This window comes from Panthera pardus, unplaced genomic scaffold (genome assembly GCF_024362965.1).
Source record: "Panthera pardus isolate Hobbes unplaced genomic scaffold, ASM2436296v1 HiC_scaffold_3, whole genome shotgun sequence".
Lineage (NCBI taxonomy): Eukaryota > Metazoa > Chordata > Mammalia > Carnivora > Felidae > Panthera > Panthera pardus.
Genome location: NW_026526876.1, coordinates 57419224 through 57432854, shown reverse-complemented (window position 1 = coordinate 57432854; position 13631 = coordinate 57419224). Strand labels below are relative to the sequence as shown.

At 54.9% G+C, this 13631-nt stretch overlaps 2 protein-coding genes across 6 annotated transcripts; one reads left to right on the top strand and one right to left on the bottom strand.

Annotated features, from left to right (window-relative positions):
• Positions 1-2649: 2649 nt before the first annotated feature.
• ABHD15 (abhydrolase domain containing 15) lies at positions 2650-7477 on the bottom strand. Its single transcript, XM_019429730.2, has 2 exons — positions 6480-7477; positions 2650-3606 (listed from the first exon to the last, which is right to left on the bottom strand). Exons 1-2 carry the CDS (start codon positions 7346-7348, stop codon positions 3081-3083), a joined length of 1395 nt encoding a protein of 464 aa, XP_019285275.1. The 5' UTR covers positions 7349-7477; the 3' UTR covers positions 2650-3080.
• A 43-nt stretch (positions 7478-7520) lies between these two features.
• On the top strand, positions 7521-13396 carry TP53I13 (tumor protein p53 inducible protein 13). Of its 5 annotated transcripts, XM_019429728.2 has the most exons (8): positions 7521-8795; positions 8907-9185; positions 9688-9756; positions 9985-10026; positions 11878-12006; positions 12132-12335; positions 12420-12972; positions 13065-13396. In XM_019429728.2, the coding sequence occupies exons 4-8, from the start codon at positions 10012-10014 to the stop codon at positions 13175-13177; spliced, it is 1014 nt and encodes a 337-aa protein (XP_019285273.2). In that variant the 5' UTR covers positions 7521-8795; positions 8907-9185; positions 9688-9756; positions 9985-10011; the 3' UTR covers positions 13178-13396. The 5 variants fall into 5 exon arrangements, with proteins under 5 accessions (XP_019285273.2, XP_019285269.2, XP_019285270.2 ...); XM_019429722.2 differs by lacking the exons at positions 7521-8795; positions 8907-9185 and adding an exon at positions 9352-9499; XM_019429724.2 differs by lacking the exons at positions 7521-8795; positions 8907-9185; positions 9688-9756 and adding an exon at positions 9351-9499.
• The last annotated feature ends 235 nt before the right edge of the window (positions 13397-13631 follow it).

Below are 13631 nucleotides of genomic sequence, written 5' to 3'. Positions count from 1 at the left end.
TGGGGTAATTTTGAGGTTATATATAAAGCCAAAATGATACTTCCTGTGTCATGACTTTTTCTAACAGTACTCAAATCTTAGAAAGGATACCTTCACCCAAAACAGAGATGATATCTCCTCAAAGTGAGGATTTGGTGCTTTGTTTTTCATACTGTCTCTGGCCAAGCCCCCCTAGACACCTACGTATAAATACATAAAATACTAACTCTTTAAGAGAATCTAAGTTCTAGCTAGCACAGTCTTAGGTATCAGAGATCATAACTCACTACTGAGAACTCAACCTTCCGAGGCAACTGTTTGCTTCCTGGCACTCTGATCCAATGTGAGGAGACAGAGGACTCAGCCTACTTCTGAGATCGTGCCTCCTTTAAGCCATGGGGTTTTGGGGAATTTTTTTGTTTCTTCGTTTTCTCTTACCATTTGAAGGTGTTAATAAATAATGAAGAGACCAAAAGGAAGGCAAGCAAGTGAATGAGGGCCTGAGAGGATCATGTAAGACTTGAGACCTGGAAAACTCCCAACTCAGAGGTACTTCCTTGGGTTGTCTCAGTTTTGTTTGTTTGTTTTTGTTTTTGTTCTGGTGCCCTCTCTGAGGCTAGTTTTGTTTTGTTGTTTGGTTTTTCCTTCCTCAACCTCATAACTTGGTATTTCGTTCAAGGATCACATATTCTCTCTGGGGTTCTTCTGGCTGGTTTCATGTAATTAGCTATTAACCAATGCAGAGCCAATATGGGCGATTCCTTCATTGTTACACTGAAGGACAGGGTCACCCAAACCTGCCCCGATAGGGGCTGCACATTCTTGGCAAAATGAGCTGAAAAAAGCAGTGATGGGAAGATGAGAAAGAAGTAGCTTCCTGAGATAGGTTATAAGCACATGGGGCGCAAGGAACACGGAGGAGAAATACCTTAGGGTTTAGGTATTAGGGCCCTGGGTCGAAGGGAATTAATGAAGCCTGGGCTACAACTGAAAGGAAATTTTTATATGTATGTACATGCACCCCACCCCCACAAACTTACTTTCTTATAATAAAAGAAAAGAAAGCCAACTACAATTTCCCCAAAAGCTATTATCTTAAAGAACCAGAGTCCCATGGCCAGATACCAGATATCAGAAACAATCCAGAGTTCAGCCCTTGGGGGCTCTGTAAGCCGCGAGCTTAAAAACCACTGGGCTGCTTCCCATTTTGCAGGCAGTTCTGAATGATCCTAGGTCCTGCATGTGGGACTGCAGGACCCTGACTAATTGAAATCCCCACTATACCAGATGCTGGGGGAGAGGGGTGGCCAGATGTCAGTAATTCTTGCTCAGCAAGCCCTGTGCCGAGGCTGATAACCAGCAGTAGGACGGCTCCTTTAGATTTCAGTTCCTTGCTATTTCTCCTGCTCAAAAATGGTGAAAGAATGTTAGATGAGGAATGTGGAGGAGGAGGAGCAAGAAATGAGAAAGAAGGGAAGACATTTTTTCATGACAGGATAATGTGCTTTCGATACAATTGAGTGTTGTCTGCATTTCGGGGGAGATTCTTGGATAGTTCAGAGTTTCTTCCTATTTGATCTAGAAGAAGAAGAAGGCTGGACTAAGATCATCTAAACCTGAAAATTACGGCTCCAGGAATTCCTCATATCAAGCCTTAAACATCTCTCCTCTTTAAAATTGCTTTGCTGTTTGTGAGGCCAGGATGGAGCTTTGGGTCAAAGCAGGTGTCTTCTTTCTTGATGACAAAATAAAACTTCAGGGCAAAGCTCTTACCAACACATAGAACTAGATGCCTGCCCTATTGTTTAATGGCCTAATCCAAACCAGGATGTGCGGATCAATCTGTACGATGCCTTAGTTTACTCTGATCTTCAGCATTATTCCTCATGAAACCAAACACCATAAAACCAGTCACTGAGTGGCCAGATCCAGGAGGAAGTTTTTTCTACATCTACACAGATGGCCTTTTGAATAAATTGACCAGAAAAACTTGGTAATGGGAAATACTCATAAATCACTGGGTCAGCACCAGCCAACCTCTTGGAACTTTTGCTTTCCCTGGCCCCAGATGTCTCTCCAGGCTCTGGAGAGGAAGAGACTAGTAGTAGGGTCAGAAAAGAGGGCAACTAACCAGAAAATACCAAAGATACAAGATTTATACTTTTTGCCACTTAGAGAAACCCCACGTGGCAGAAGAAAAATAGCTCTGGCTAAGGTTTTCCGGAATAACCTCCAGGAACGGTACTGGAGGGAGCAGCTAGAGTACCTAAGTGTCTGGCTCTTTGAACCATGGTCTGGCAGACTGTGTGTGAGGACTTCCTCTTCCTAGAATCATCGATCTCTCTAGGCTTGAGGTCCTCGCCTGAAGCCCCAGATCTGCCCAACCAAGATTTGCAGAACTAGTCCGGAAGACAGGACCTCAGTCTTCCAGGCACAGACACATTCACTCCATACCTTAACCTCACCACCCCAGCCTCAGCAAGCATTCACTGCCTCTGCCGCCTTTCTCACACTCACGCAAGACTGACGCAGCCACACCGCTCTAGGAGCTTCCACAGCTGCCACAGCATGAAGTCAGCAGAGAGCCACAACCACAGAACCAAATGAGGGAAGTGGGACTAAGACACAAACATCCTGTCCTCACTGCAGTGAGTGGCTCCAGATCAAGAATCAGGGTCACAGAACTGATTATTTATGTGGGACACAGCTCCCCGATGACATACATAAACCCATTTTCTCTGTAGTTCTTTTGAGTGAGAGAGTATTTTCTCCTGAATCCATGGCTTAAATGGTGCTATTCTTTGGTTTAGGAGGTTGATGACAGGAGACAGAGACAGTGACAGTGACAGCCCAGCTGCTGACCAGGAAGAGCCAGGATGTGTTGAGCAAAGCCTGGGGCAGGAGTGTTCTCCGGGTAAAGTGAGCACCAGCTTGCTGGAAATCCCATCTCTTCCCACGGACCAGTTCGAGAGAGAAGGGGCTGAATCAGTGGCCAAGAGCTGGGACCGCCTGCCGCCTTCAGTGCTCACCACCTTTTCAGGACTCTGGTGTGCCCAGCCCTGCTCTTCTGTGCAGGACTAGGGATGTTCCTGGGCCAGGTCTCACCTTGTGTACGATCGCTTCCAGCTAAAGATCTCCTCCAGATGGGAAGAGGGAGAGACCTCCCGCTTCTGCAGGGTTCCCCAGCGACGGCGGCCCCCTAGGAATGAAGCTCGGCGCCTGCTCAGCCCCTTCATCCTCTCTTCCGTTCGGAAGAACTCAGTCAAGGCCCGGAAGTACTCCAAGATGACCTCATGGCTCCAGGCTGGCAAGGGCTCCTGGCGCAGGAAGCCACAGTGGCCTCCATGGTGACTGAGCAGGAGGAAGAAGTAGGGGTTGCTGTGAAAGAGTTCGGTGGGCAGAAAGTGGTCTGGGGGCCCACACACGGGGTCATCAGCACTACAGATACACAACACGGGCACGGCAGCCTCGTCCACATCCCGGAGGGGGTCGTTGTGGTCCCAGTAGGTGTCCCAGCTGATGGGGAAACTCTTGGTGTGGCAGAAGAGGGTCTCCTCAAACTCTCTCAGGGAGCGGCTCCTGAACAGTTTGTGGGTGTCCACTGTGTCCTGCAGGGCCGAGGCGTACCTGGCAGCAAGAAGGTAAACGGGGAAGGTAGGAAGGAGAGGGAAGAATGAGAAAACAAATTGATAGTAGAAGTAATGGGGAGGCGGGGGGTGGGGGGGGAGTTCACAGGCCAGATTCTGGCCACAGAAACCTTCTTTGGCCATATAATATTTTTTAAAACTTGCATTTCATTGTCATCATTTAAAGATTTTATTTTTTTTTTCTTTAAAGTTTTATTTAAGTAATCTCTACACCCACTATACGAGTGGGGCTTGAACTCATGACCCCGAGATGAAGACTCCCGTGCTCTTCCAACTGAGCCAGCCAGGCACCCCTAAAGATTTTATTTTTTTAAGTAAACTCTACACCCCAATGTGGGGCTCAACTTTACAAACCCGAGATCAAGAGTCACGTGCTCTGCCGACTGACCAAGCCAGGTGCCTCGTCATTGTTTAAAACCAGGAGGTTGTACATAAAAGGCAGCTACTTGGGTTCTCGAGGGAAATGGAAAGGTCTGGCAATGTGGGCTGGCATTCCTCAGGGCAACAAGCAGTGCATCTCTTCCCTTTTTCCTGTATCACAGTTCCTACCAGGCCTGCCACTCTTGATGTGACCTGCCCAGCCCTGGGGCAGCAAATGACTTTACAGCTAATGATCCATAGTGTGACAGCTCTCCTCCTGATCACAACTTCTGATCCTCTGTAGGGAACTTGCTTTGAATTCTCACCTCCTGAACCCCTGCTAGAGCTCTCTGGCTCAGACTATCCAAACCAGCAGGTGACATCCCCCATCGTTAACATTTTACTTTAGGTTATATTAGCCTTTTTTTTTTTTTTTTTTTTTTTTTTTTTTCTTTTAAAGCTAATATGCTGGGGGTGCCTGGGTAGCTCAGTCTGTTGAGAGTCAGACTCTTGATCTGGGCTCAGGTCATGATCTCACGTGAATTTGAGCCCCGCCTTGAGCTTGGGATTCTGTCTCTTCCTCTCTCCACCCCATTCCCCTCAAAATAAATAAACTTAAAAAAAAAAAAAAGCCTAATATGGTGCCCAGATAATGGCAAATAAGTGTGACCTTGAGCAGTGATGCAGGTATTCCTAGAGAGGGCCCAGCAGCAGAGGAAGTGGCTGGGAGTATCATTACTTTACAGGGTAACCTCCCACAAGGGAGCCTGAGAGCTACTGCTCTGGGGAAGAGGGACATTTTTGCTGTTTCCACCCACATGGAGACAGCCCAGCACCCTGACAAGGGGGCCAGGACAGGCAGCTCAGTCTTTTGGGTGGTTCAGTCCAAACTTAAGCCAGTTGAATTTGGATGTGTGTCTCCTACAAACATTCAAAAAGGTTTGCCCTTTTTTTCAATCCCAATTTTCCATGGGCAGGGCAGATCCTAAAGGCCCAGACTTCCTCTCCACTTCTCTCACCTTACTCCAGCTGGTGCCCAGAGTCGGCACTGGTGGTGGTCATTTGGGGATGGAAACTGGCAATTAAGCCATATAAGAACACCTTACCCTTGGACTCCTCACAAGTTCTGGGTTGCCGTGACAGCATTGGGCCATTGTGGAGCTCAGGGATTGGCCTTCTCACAACAAAATGGGGCAAGGAAAGAAAGAGAGGGCAGCTGGGTGGCTCAGTTGGTTAAGTATTTGCAGCAAATTCGAGCCCTGCATTGGGCTCTCCGCTGTCAGCTCACAGAGCCTGCTTCAGAACCTCTGTTTCCCCCCACACACATATATTTCTGCCCCTCCCCTGCTTGTGCTTTCTCTCTCTCTCTCTCTCTCTCTCTCTCTCTCTCTCTCTCTCTCTCTCTCAAAAATAAACATTTAAAAAATCTATTTAGGGGTGCCTGGGTGGTTCAGTGGGTTGAGTGTCCGACTTCAGCTCAGGTCATGATGTCGAGGTTCATGAGTTCAAGCCCCGTGCTGGGCTCTGTGCTGACAACTCAGAGGCTGGAGCCCACTTGGGATTCTGGGTCTCCCTCTCTCTCTCTGCCCCTTCCCTGCTCGTTTTCTCTCTCTCTTTCTCTCTCTCAAAAATAAATAAAAACGTTAAAAAATTTTTAAATAAAAATTAAGAAAAAAAAAAAGAGGAAAGAGAAATCACGATTGCCACCACTTTTTGAGCACCTACCCAGTGCTAGGATTTGAACCCCAGTGGTTCTGACTGCACATCCCAGGTCTTTCTGCACACCACACTTTCTGCTATAATGTCTTTGATCTCATTTTGCCATTTCCTAGGAAAGCAATGGTGCATGCTGAGATGTGGTTATTTGCTGTGGGAACATCGATCAGGCCTTCTCAGTGCCAAAGGCTCACCTGTCACAATAATGGTAGATTGCTCTCCTTTTGGAGACTTTTTTTAAAAACTGTGTTGACATATTCTTTAAATGTTGGGATTCAATATACCTAGGAATATGCAAAACATTTGTCAAGTCCAAAGAATGTTAAAAATCACGTAACACCAAATTTCTGATTCCTGTCACCTCCAGTCTCAGACACTGGAAGGAAACATTCTGGATAATCATTTGTAATTGCTTCCAGAGGCCTCTTTGCTGATTTGACAAACTGTGTGAATTAAGTGGTAAATGTCAGGTGCTGCCTCTGCTACAGGTGGGGCAGGTGATCAGGTTGCTAGGACACGCTGGGGCTGAGGTGAGGCCACGCGCTCCAGGCCAGGAGTCCCTATTTTAGCATAACGATGCGAGCCCATCTATGGCTTTTAAACCTGTTTCCCTGGTTCTGTGTAGACCAGAGGGTTAGGGCAGCTTCAGAAATTGTGTGAGGAGAACTTTGCTCAAACTGCCCTAAACCTATTTGATTCAATACTAGGCAGAAATGTTTCTTGGTCACCCTAAGACCTCTATTGCCCCCTTGCCCGGCTGGGGCCTCCGTTACCCACCTGCTGAGGGTGATCTTCTGGTGGAGCAGAAAGCCCCGCTCGTAGGGCCAGGGCAGGCCGGCCTCAAACCACTCGCGGCAGCGTAGCACCGGCGAGATGCAGGCGGCGCCGGTCACATAGCTGGAGGAGCCGCACTCGCCCAGGTAGGAGAGCAGGAGCGCTGAGCCCGAGCCCTCGCTCACCGCGAACAGAGGGGCCGCCGGGTGTCGGAAGCGGATGTAAGTGACCGCCTCCTTGAGGTCGGACGGGTCCCCGAAAGGCTGCAGCCGGGGACTGACCAGCGGGCAGCCGTGGTGGCCGCGGCGGTGGAAGATGACCGGGTAGTAGCCGCGCTCCAGGGCAAGCAGGCAGAGGCCGAGCACGTTGCGAGTGAGGCGCCCCCATGCATTGGGGATCACCAGCAGCACCGCGGGAAGGCCCCCGGCGTTGGTGACCCGCCGACCCCGGGGGCAAGGTCCCACGACCCAGTCTAGGGCCACCAGCCCGTCGTCCGCCAACTGCAGGTACTCTCGGGCCAGTTCAGGCCCCGGCCCCACCGGCAGCACAAAGTGGCAGAGGGTCTGCAGGTGGGGCCCGGAGAGCCAGGAACGCGGGCGCGGCTCCAGAGCTGCTGAATGTCGTAAGGCGCTCAGCAGGCACTGGGCCAGCGCCGACGGCTTACAGATGAGCCTGCACCCTCCGGGCAGCGGCTCACGCCCGTCGCTGAACTCGTCCGCGGCGCCTCTGCCGTCCACCTCCTCCTCGTGGTCCCGGCCGCGAGGCCCGGGCAGAGTCCTCGCTCCGACGGCGCGCCGCAGCCGCGGGGCGAGCAGGCCGAGCAGGGCGAGCGCGGCCAGAAGCAGGGCGAGGGCGGCGCCCCACGGCGGCATGGCAAGGCGGGAGAGCCCCCGGCGGATAGCGGGCGGCGGGTGGAAGGCAGCGGGGCCGTCCCCTCGGCGAGCTCCCCGCTCTGCCCGCGGCTCCGCCCGGCGGCGGGCAGCTGCCCCAGGCTCTCCTGCGCGGAGGTGGGGGGTGGACGCTCCGGATTGGCCGTGGCCCCGCAGAGGCAGCCAGTTCGGGCCCGGCTCCCCTCGCCCGCCCCTGGCCCTTTGTACAGCGATTGCGACAAGCTGAAGCAGAGGGTGAAAGGAGCCTAGGCCACAAAAAGGGAGTGAGGACGCGCCAGAGGGCCGGAAGGGAGTGGGGAGGGCAGCGAGCCGAGGAGTGGGGTGTTGTCGGCAGACAGTGGGGAGACTCGGAGACCGAGGATCCGGACTCGGGGATGAGCATCAGAGTCCGCGCCGACCCCTCGCCTCTGCCCCGCTTGGTGTGTAGCTGCGAGGGTAGACCCTGAGTCGCTGCGCCCTCAGGGGCCACAGTTGAGAAGTAGCAAAAGGGAGAAGTGCATAAACCACAGCTCAGGGCGCGGGCTCTCCCGTTCCCGCGGGGCGGCTGCAGCCGGAGCCACCAGCCGCGCCTCCCTCCCGAGGCTCGGCCGCGCTCTCTGACCTGTGTGTTCGTCTCGGCCCCGCGGGCACCCTCAACTGCGCGAGAGCCCAGTTGGGCGGGGGTCCGGCTCAGCGCCAGCGAGGGCTGGGCCGGCGTCCCGCCCAACAGCTGGTTTGCTGCAAGGGGCTCGTTCCCTTGCCTGCATCAGCGTGTGGTCTCTATCCCGCCCCCGCCCCCACCCCCACCGGGAGCATAGGGTTCCCCAGGAGCCTGGCTTCAGATAGAAGAAATCCTCAACACCGCTCCCTGAAAAAGACCTCCCCAGAAGCAACAGCCCCAAACTCGGGGAAAAGACGCACTCGGGTGCCTTGCGAGAAGGATGCCTGTCACCCTACGATGGGGCCATGGCAGGGGATAGATTGCAGGCCCTTCATCGGTTCAGTAACTGGCAACTGGGGGGGGGGGGGCGAGGGATGGGTAAGAAATCCCCCTGTAGGTCACGTTCTTGCTCTATTTAGAAATAACCCGTTCTCGCTCCACTTCTAATTTGAGGCTGGTCATTTCAACCCTCATCCTCCACCCACGTTCCCTTCTTTCGTCAAAATCCTGAGTCGGGCCAAGGAGAAGGGCATTGGAAAGAAGACAGCAGAACCGGCGCCCCCCTGCAGGGGAGGTCCCGCCAGCGCTCCCTGCTGGGGGCGAAGCCTGTGACTCCATCTCACGGTGACAGATGTCTCCCTGGGCACATGCCAGCCATCGGTGAACTAACGACGACAAGAGCGGAGGCGGGCATGGGGGAAACAAAGCAGCCCCAGGCCCGGCTTCAGGTTCCACGGACTTCTGGGCCTAGGGAGGGTGGTGGCCTGAGACCCACCGAAGCTCCTCTGGGTTCGGGCCCTATTTGCGAGGGCACGAGTGGAATGGGCTGAAGGTGAAGCTCTAGAGCGGGGACGCTCTTCCTCCCGCAGCTCGGACTTCGTGATTCTGCCCCTCTTCTAGTTGCAGGTCACACTGACGTGTATGAAGCGGGTTTGCGGGAGGAGCGTACCCGTCTTCCCTCCTGGGCCACTCGGTCCGCTGGGATCCCACTTCCCGCCCTTCGCCTGGCCCCATGATCCCACCCAAGCACTGCAGCTGCCCTCCGCAGGCCGTGGAGACTCGCTGGTACTGAAGCGCGGGTGAAGGAGAGGTCCCCGCCTGTGTTGCAGCGCCGTGCGCTTGGGCAGGGTTCCTACGCAAAACTTTTCCGGCTTCGGGTTTACGACGCGTGCGCGCAAGGTCGGTGGTTGTGGGCGGGTATTGGGGCGGGGCGGAGGCGGGGCGAGAGTAGTACGCAGCTGCGGGGGCGGGGCGAGGCGGGAGGCGCGCGATCTTGGGAGTCGTGTGCGGGTGGGGGCGGGAGGGCGCGCGCGCGCGCGCGCGATCCCGGGATCTACGTGGGCGCGCGGGGGGGCGCGGGGAGGGAGGGGGCGCGCGTTCTCTGGCTTGTGGGACTTCGGGCCGAGCTCCGGGCCGCCGGGATGGCGCCTCAGCCGCCTTCGCCCCAGCTGCTGCTTCTGGCAGCCCTTGCGGGGCTCCTAGGTCCCAGTGAGGTAAGGCGACCCGCTCTTGAGTAGGCTTCGGCCTGAGATCTCAAAGCGCTTTGTTGAAAGTTGGTCCTGGAAGGAGTGGCGCGTGGAGGGGGAACTAGGAGTCCTCCCCTGACTGGCTGGGCCTGGGAGGGAGAGGGCAGGGCCCACACCGAGGCTAGTTCTCCCAGTTCTGTGCCTTGGACCCACAGGTGGTAGCTGAGCCAGAGGAGGAAGCGGGGGCCAGTTGTCCCGAGGGCCCGTGGCCTCTGCCCCCACAGGTAGGAGCTTGGCGGGGGATGGGAGAGAGGGGTGTGAAGGGGTAGTCCAGCCCCGCTCTGGCCTCGCTGCACCTTCCACCGTCACCCTCTGAGGACCTCTGCCGGTTCCTCTGGCCCTCAGTTGCCAGCGTCTCCATCCCAGCCTGGCCGGATGGGGCCTGCTGTCCCCTCCCCACCCGCAGGCGGAGCCCCAGCTGCTCTAAGCCCTCCTTTTCCCCTCGTGCATAGGTGTCACCAAGAGTGACCTACACGCGGATGAGCCCATGGCCGGTAAGTACAAGCAGGGAGCCATCCTTGGTGTCTGCCCTCGAAACAGTGAGCTCCTTGCAGGCTTCCTCCGCTTTTTCTGCTCACCAGCTCCATTCTTCACCAGTTCCCTCAGTGTTCTTAGGCCCGGGACAGTGAGCCACAAGCCTCTGTCGTCTGCAGTGCTGTGTCAGGAATGCTGTCCGGTAGCTGTCTGCCCGTGGGCAGGAGGCTGCAGGGGGAACTCTGGCCCTAGTGGCAAAAAAACAACCCATGCCCCAACTCTGCTGTGTGACTGTGGAGAGTCTCCTGACTTCTCTGAGCCCCAGTTTTCTTAAGAGGGGCTGTTAATAATGTCCCACCTCCCCAGGACTAAATGAAGTGTGTGTGATAGCACTTTGGGAAGTAGGAAGCTGTATGAGGTAAAGAGTGTGCCTCAGTTACTGGGCACCAGACCGTGGCTTCACCTTGCGTGGCTGCCTCTCTGTTTTCGAGGCCAGTGGTCAGATACCTTCCCTGTCCCTTTGGTTTTCCTTTTGAAATATCTAACTTTTAAAAAAAAAATTTTTTTTAAGGTTTTTATTTATTTTTGAGACAGAGACAGAGCATGAGCAGGGGAGAGGCAGAGAGAGAGGGAGACACAGAATCTGAAGCAGGCTCCAGGCTCTGAGCTGTCAGCACAGAGCCCGATGCGGGGCTCGAACTCACGGACTGTGAGATAGTGACCTGAGCTGAAGTCGGAGGCTTAACTGACTGAGCCACCCAGGTGCCCCTAACTTTTTTTTTAAAACCTTGTAATAGCTTCTGGCCAAGAAACCTCATGCCACCTACCTGATTCTTTCCCTCAAACAGCCCTTTCATTAAGTCATTCCACTGTTTGGAAACCTTCAATATCTTATTTCTCGTCTTATCATGGTCATACCCAACTGACCCCTCACTCCCACCCCCAGCTTTTCGGGCCTTGTCTGACCTCCCCAAATCTTTGGTTCTTCTCCACCACACGTGTGAGTGCCAGGCTTATTCCCACTGCTGTACCTTTAATGCCACTTACTCTCCACACCTGGCCTATCCTGACTAGAAGCTGGAGTGGGCAGCTCCCTGCCCTCCTGCCATCCATCCCATCCACCTCCAAAGCCCAGTGCAAGAGTCAGCTCTTTCCTGAGAACTTGCCTGATCACATCAGCCCTTATTCATCACCTTCTCCAAATTCGTGTAATGGTTACAACTTCTGTCTTACAACTTAATGGCTAATCACTTTGAGTTCTATTAGTTCTTTCATTTGCATTAGTTCTATTGCCCTGAGTTTCCTCTACATTTCCCGCAAGCAGAGTTCAGGCGTTGTCTTTTGGCATCTCCTGTAACATCTGGCACAGTGTGGAGCATTAGGTCAGCACAATCAAAAATAATTAGTAATTGATGAAGTGTTTGCATCGTGGAACCGTGCACCTGCTGCCTGAGTGCCCTGCATTTGGATGTTTGGGGAAGATTGAATATATAGGTAGATCAGTAGATAGGAGACCTGGTCTCCATTTGGGGGATGCTTACAGTCTAGACTGGGGACCCGTAGAGCCACTGTCACAGGTGCAGAGAAATACAGCTGAAGAGTGTGTTCTGACAGCGTTAACCAGGCTTGCTGTCATGGAAGCTGTGAGCTTTGAGGTGTGGCATTTGAGGGAGAGGAGGGGTGAAAATGCTCAGAGGCAGAAGGGAGTGCTCACCAGTACCCAGGGCTCTTTGTCCTTTCCTGAGCCCTGAAGGTGGGTCATCTGGCTGCCTTGGAAATCCCTTTAATAAAGCTGGTCTCCAGGATGGGAGAACTTGGGATTCTCAGAGAGTCATCTGGCCTGGCTTAATGTCTCCATGCCATTACTCCAGGCTGAGGATGTCACCTTCCTCTACCACCCCTGTGCCCACCCATGGCTGAAGCTCCAGCTTGCCCTCCTGGCCCACGTTTGTGTGGCCCAGCCCTCACTGGCCCCGGACTCCAGCCTTACTCAGGAGCGGGTAAGCAGTTGATGAAAGGTCGTTGTTTCGCACTGGCAGAGGCTGCAGCCCCATGTGCAGGAAAGGAAAATTCAGGGACTTCCTCTTGCTGGCTCCCCACCTTCAACTTAGTTCTCCTTTCCTAGCCCTTGGTGCTGGCAGCATGTGGGGTGGTGCTGGAGATGGCACGGATAGAGCCAGCCTGGGCTGCCCACTGGCTGAAGAGGTGGCGGCGGCGGAGGAGGCTGAGGAAGGAGAAGGCATGGTTCTGCTCTCACGGTCTTTCGGGGTCTTCTCCCTCGGTGCCAAGGCCAGGTAGAGGGAGGCTGTGCTGGAGAGGGTGTCTGCAGGTGAGGGGTGCTGGGCTTGGTTGGTGGTGGGGTCCTTGGGTTATCTGGGCAGGAAAAGGGTGACTGCTGTCTCTCTCCCCAAAGGCCCCAGCTTTGGCTTTTACCCTGCGGAGCTGGCGGCCCCCAGGTGTGGAGGAAGCTGGAGGGTCCAGGCACCTCTCTCCTGGCGGTGCCAAGAGGCGTGGGCTGCGGGCCGCTCTCGGTCTCCAGCCCACGCCCTCAGCCCTGAGGCTCCCCTCTGCCTCTCCACGGAGCTTGGAGGCCAAGCAGCCCATGCCAGCAGCCCGGGGTGAGGGGAGCGATGCCCCATCTGTGCCCACTCTCCCCTTGATTCATGAGGGGCCCAGAGGCAATGCCAGCTCCAGGATAGAGGCTCAAGTGCTCAAAGGGCAAAGCAGCCCAGGGGGCTGTACCTGTCCAAGTGAGGCTTCCCCAGCCCCTCGGGCAGCAGCGCCCCCGCGGGTAGCTCGGGGCCCTACCCCGCGCACGGAGGAGGCTGCTTGGGCGGCTATGGCCCTGACCTTCCTGTTAGTGCTGCTCACTCTGGCCACGCTCTGCACACGGCTGCACCGAAACTTCCGACGGGGGGATAGCATCTACTGGGAGCCCACAGCGGACAGCCAGGACACGGTGGCTGGTGAGAAGTTAACCCTCCTTACCCACCCAACCCAGCCCTGGACCTCCAGGGCATCCCTGCCGATCACCGACCCTTCCCCACCCTGCCCGTAGCTGTGCTGAAGCGCAGGCTACTGATGCCCCCGCGCCGGGTCAAGCGCTCCCGCCGGAGACCCCTCCTCCCGCCCACGCCGGACAGTGGCCCGGATGGGGATAGCTCCGACTGACTTGACCCCAGCCCTGCCACTTTGGCGGATTTGGTTTCGCCGCGCCTGGTGAGGCCGCGACCTCTGCCACGTGGACCCTGCTCAGGACCGCCCCCTGGTGGCCAGATGGAGCAGTCCTGCCTAAGCATTGCAAACGGGCTTGTTAAGGTGTGGTTGGCTGGGGGCGGCGGGGGTGGGGGGAGGGATGGGCTGTGTTTCTAATTAAATTATTTTGGTAGAGTTTGGAGTTGAGCTTGTGTCTCTGCCACACAGACACTCTCAGCCAGGACACTGTCCTCGGCCACTTAGGTTTTGTTTGAAGTGGGTGCTTACAAAATCAAGTTAGGCACCCACCAGCCTGCCTCCTCCAGCCTTCCTGGCCTCAGCCAAAGTTTTAGGAGTGTGGTAGGACCAACGGTGGGGAGGGAGAAAGTGGTGGTGGTGGTAGTTACTGACACTTTTATTTCCCAGCTTC

Coding starts and splice junctions, on each gene's coding strand:
- TP53I13 (XM_019429722.2), top strand. CDS start 9,428: ATGGCGCCTCAGCCGCCTTCGCCCCAGCTGCTGCTTCTGGCAGCCCTT. Junction 9,500..9,687: donor GGCTCCTAGGTCCCAGTGAG/GTAAGGCGACCC, acceptor TTGGACCCACAG/GTGGTAGCTGAGCCAGAGGA. Junction 12,973..13,064: donor CAGCCAGGACACGGTGGCTG/GTGAGAAGTTAA, acceptor CCCTGCCCGTAG/CTGTGCTGAAGCGCAGGCTA.
- ABHD15 (XM_019429730.2), bottom strand. CDS start 7,348: ATGCCGCCGTGGGGCGCCGCCCTCGCCCTGCTTCTGGCCGCGCTCGCC. Junction 3,607..6,479: donor CAGAAGATCACCCTCAGCAG/GTGGGTAACGGA, acceptor TCTTGCTGCCAG/GTACGCCTCGGCCCTGCAGG.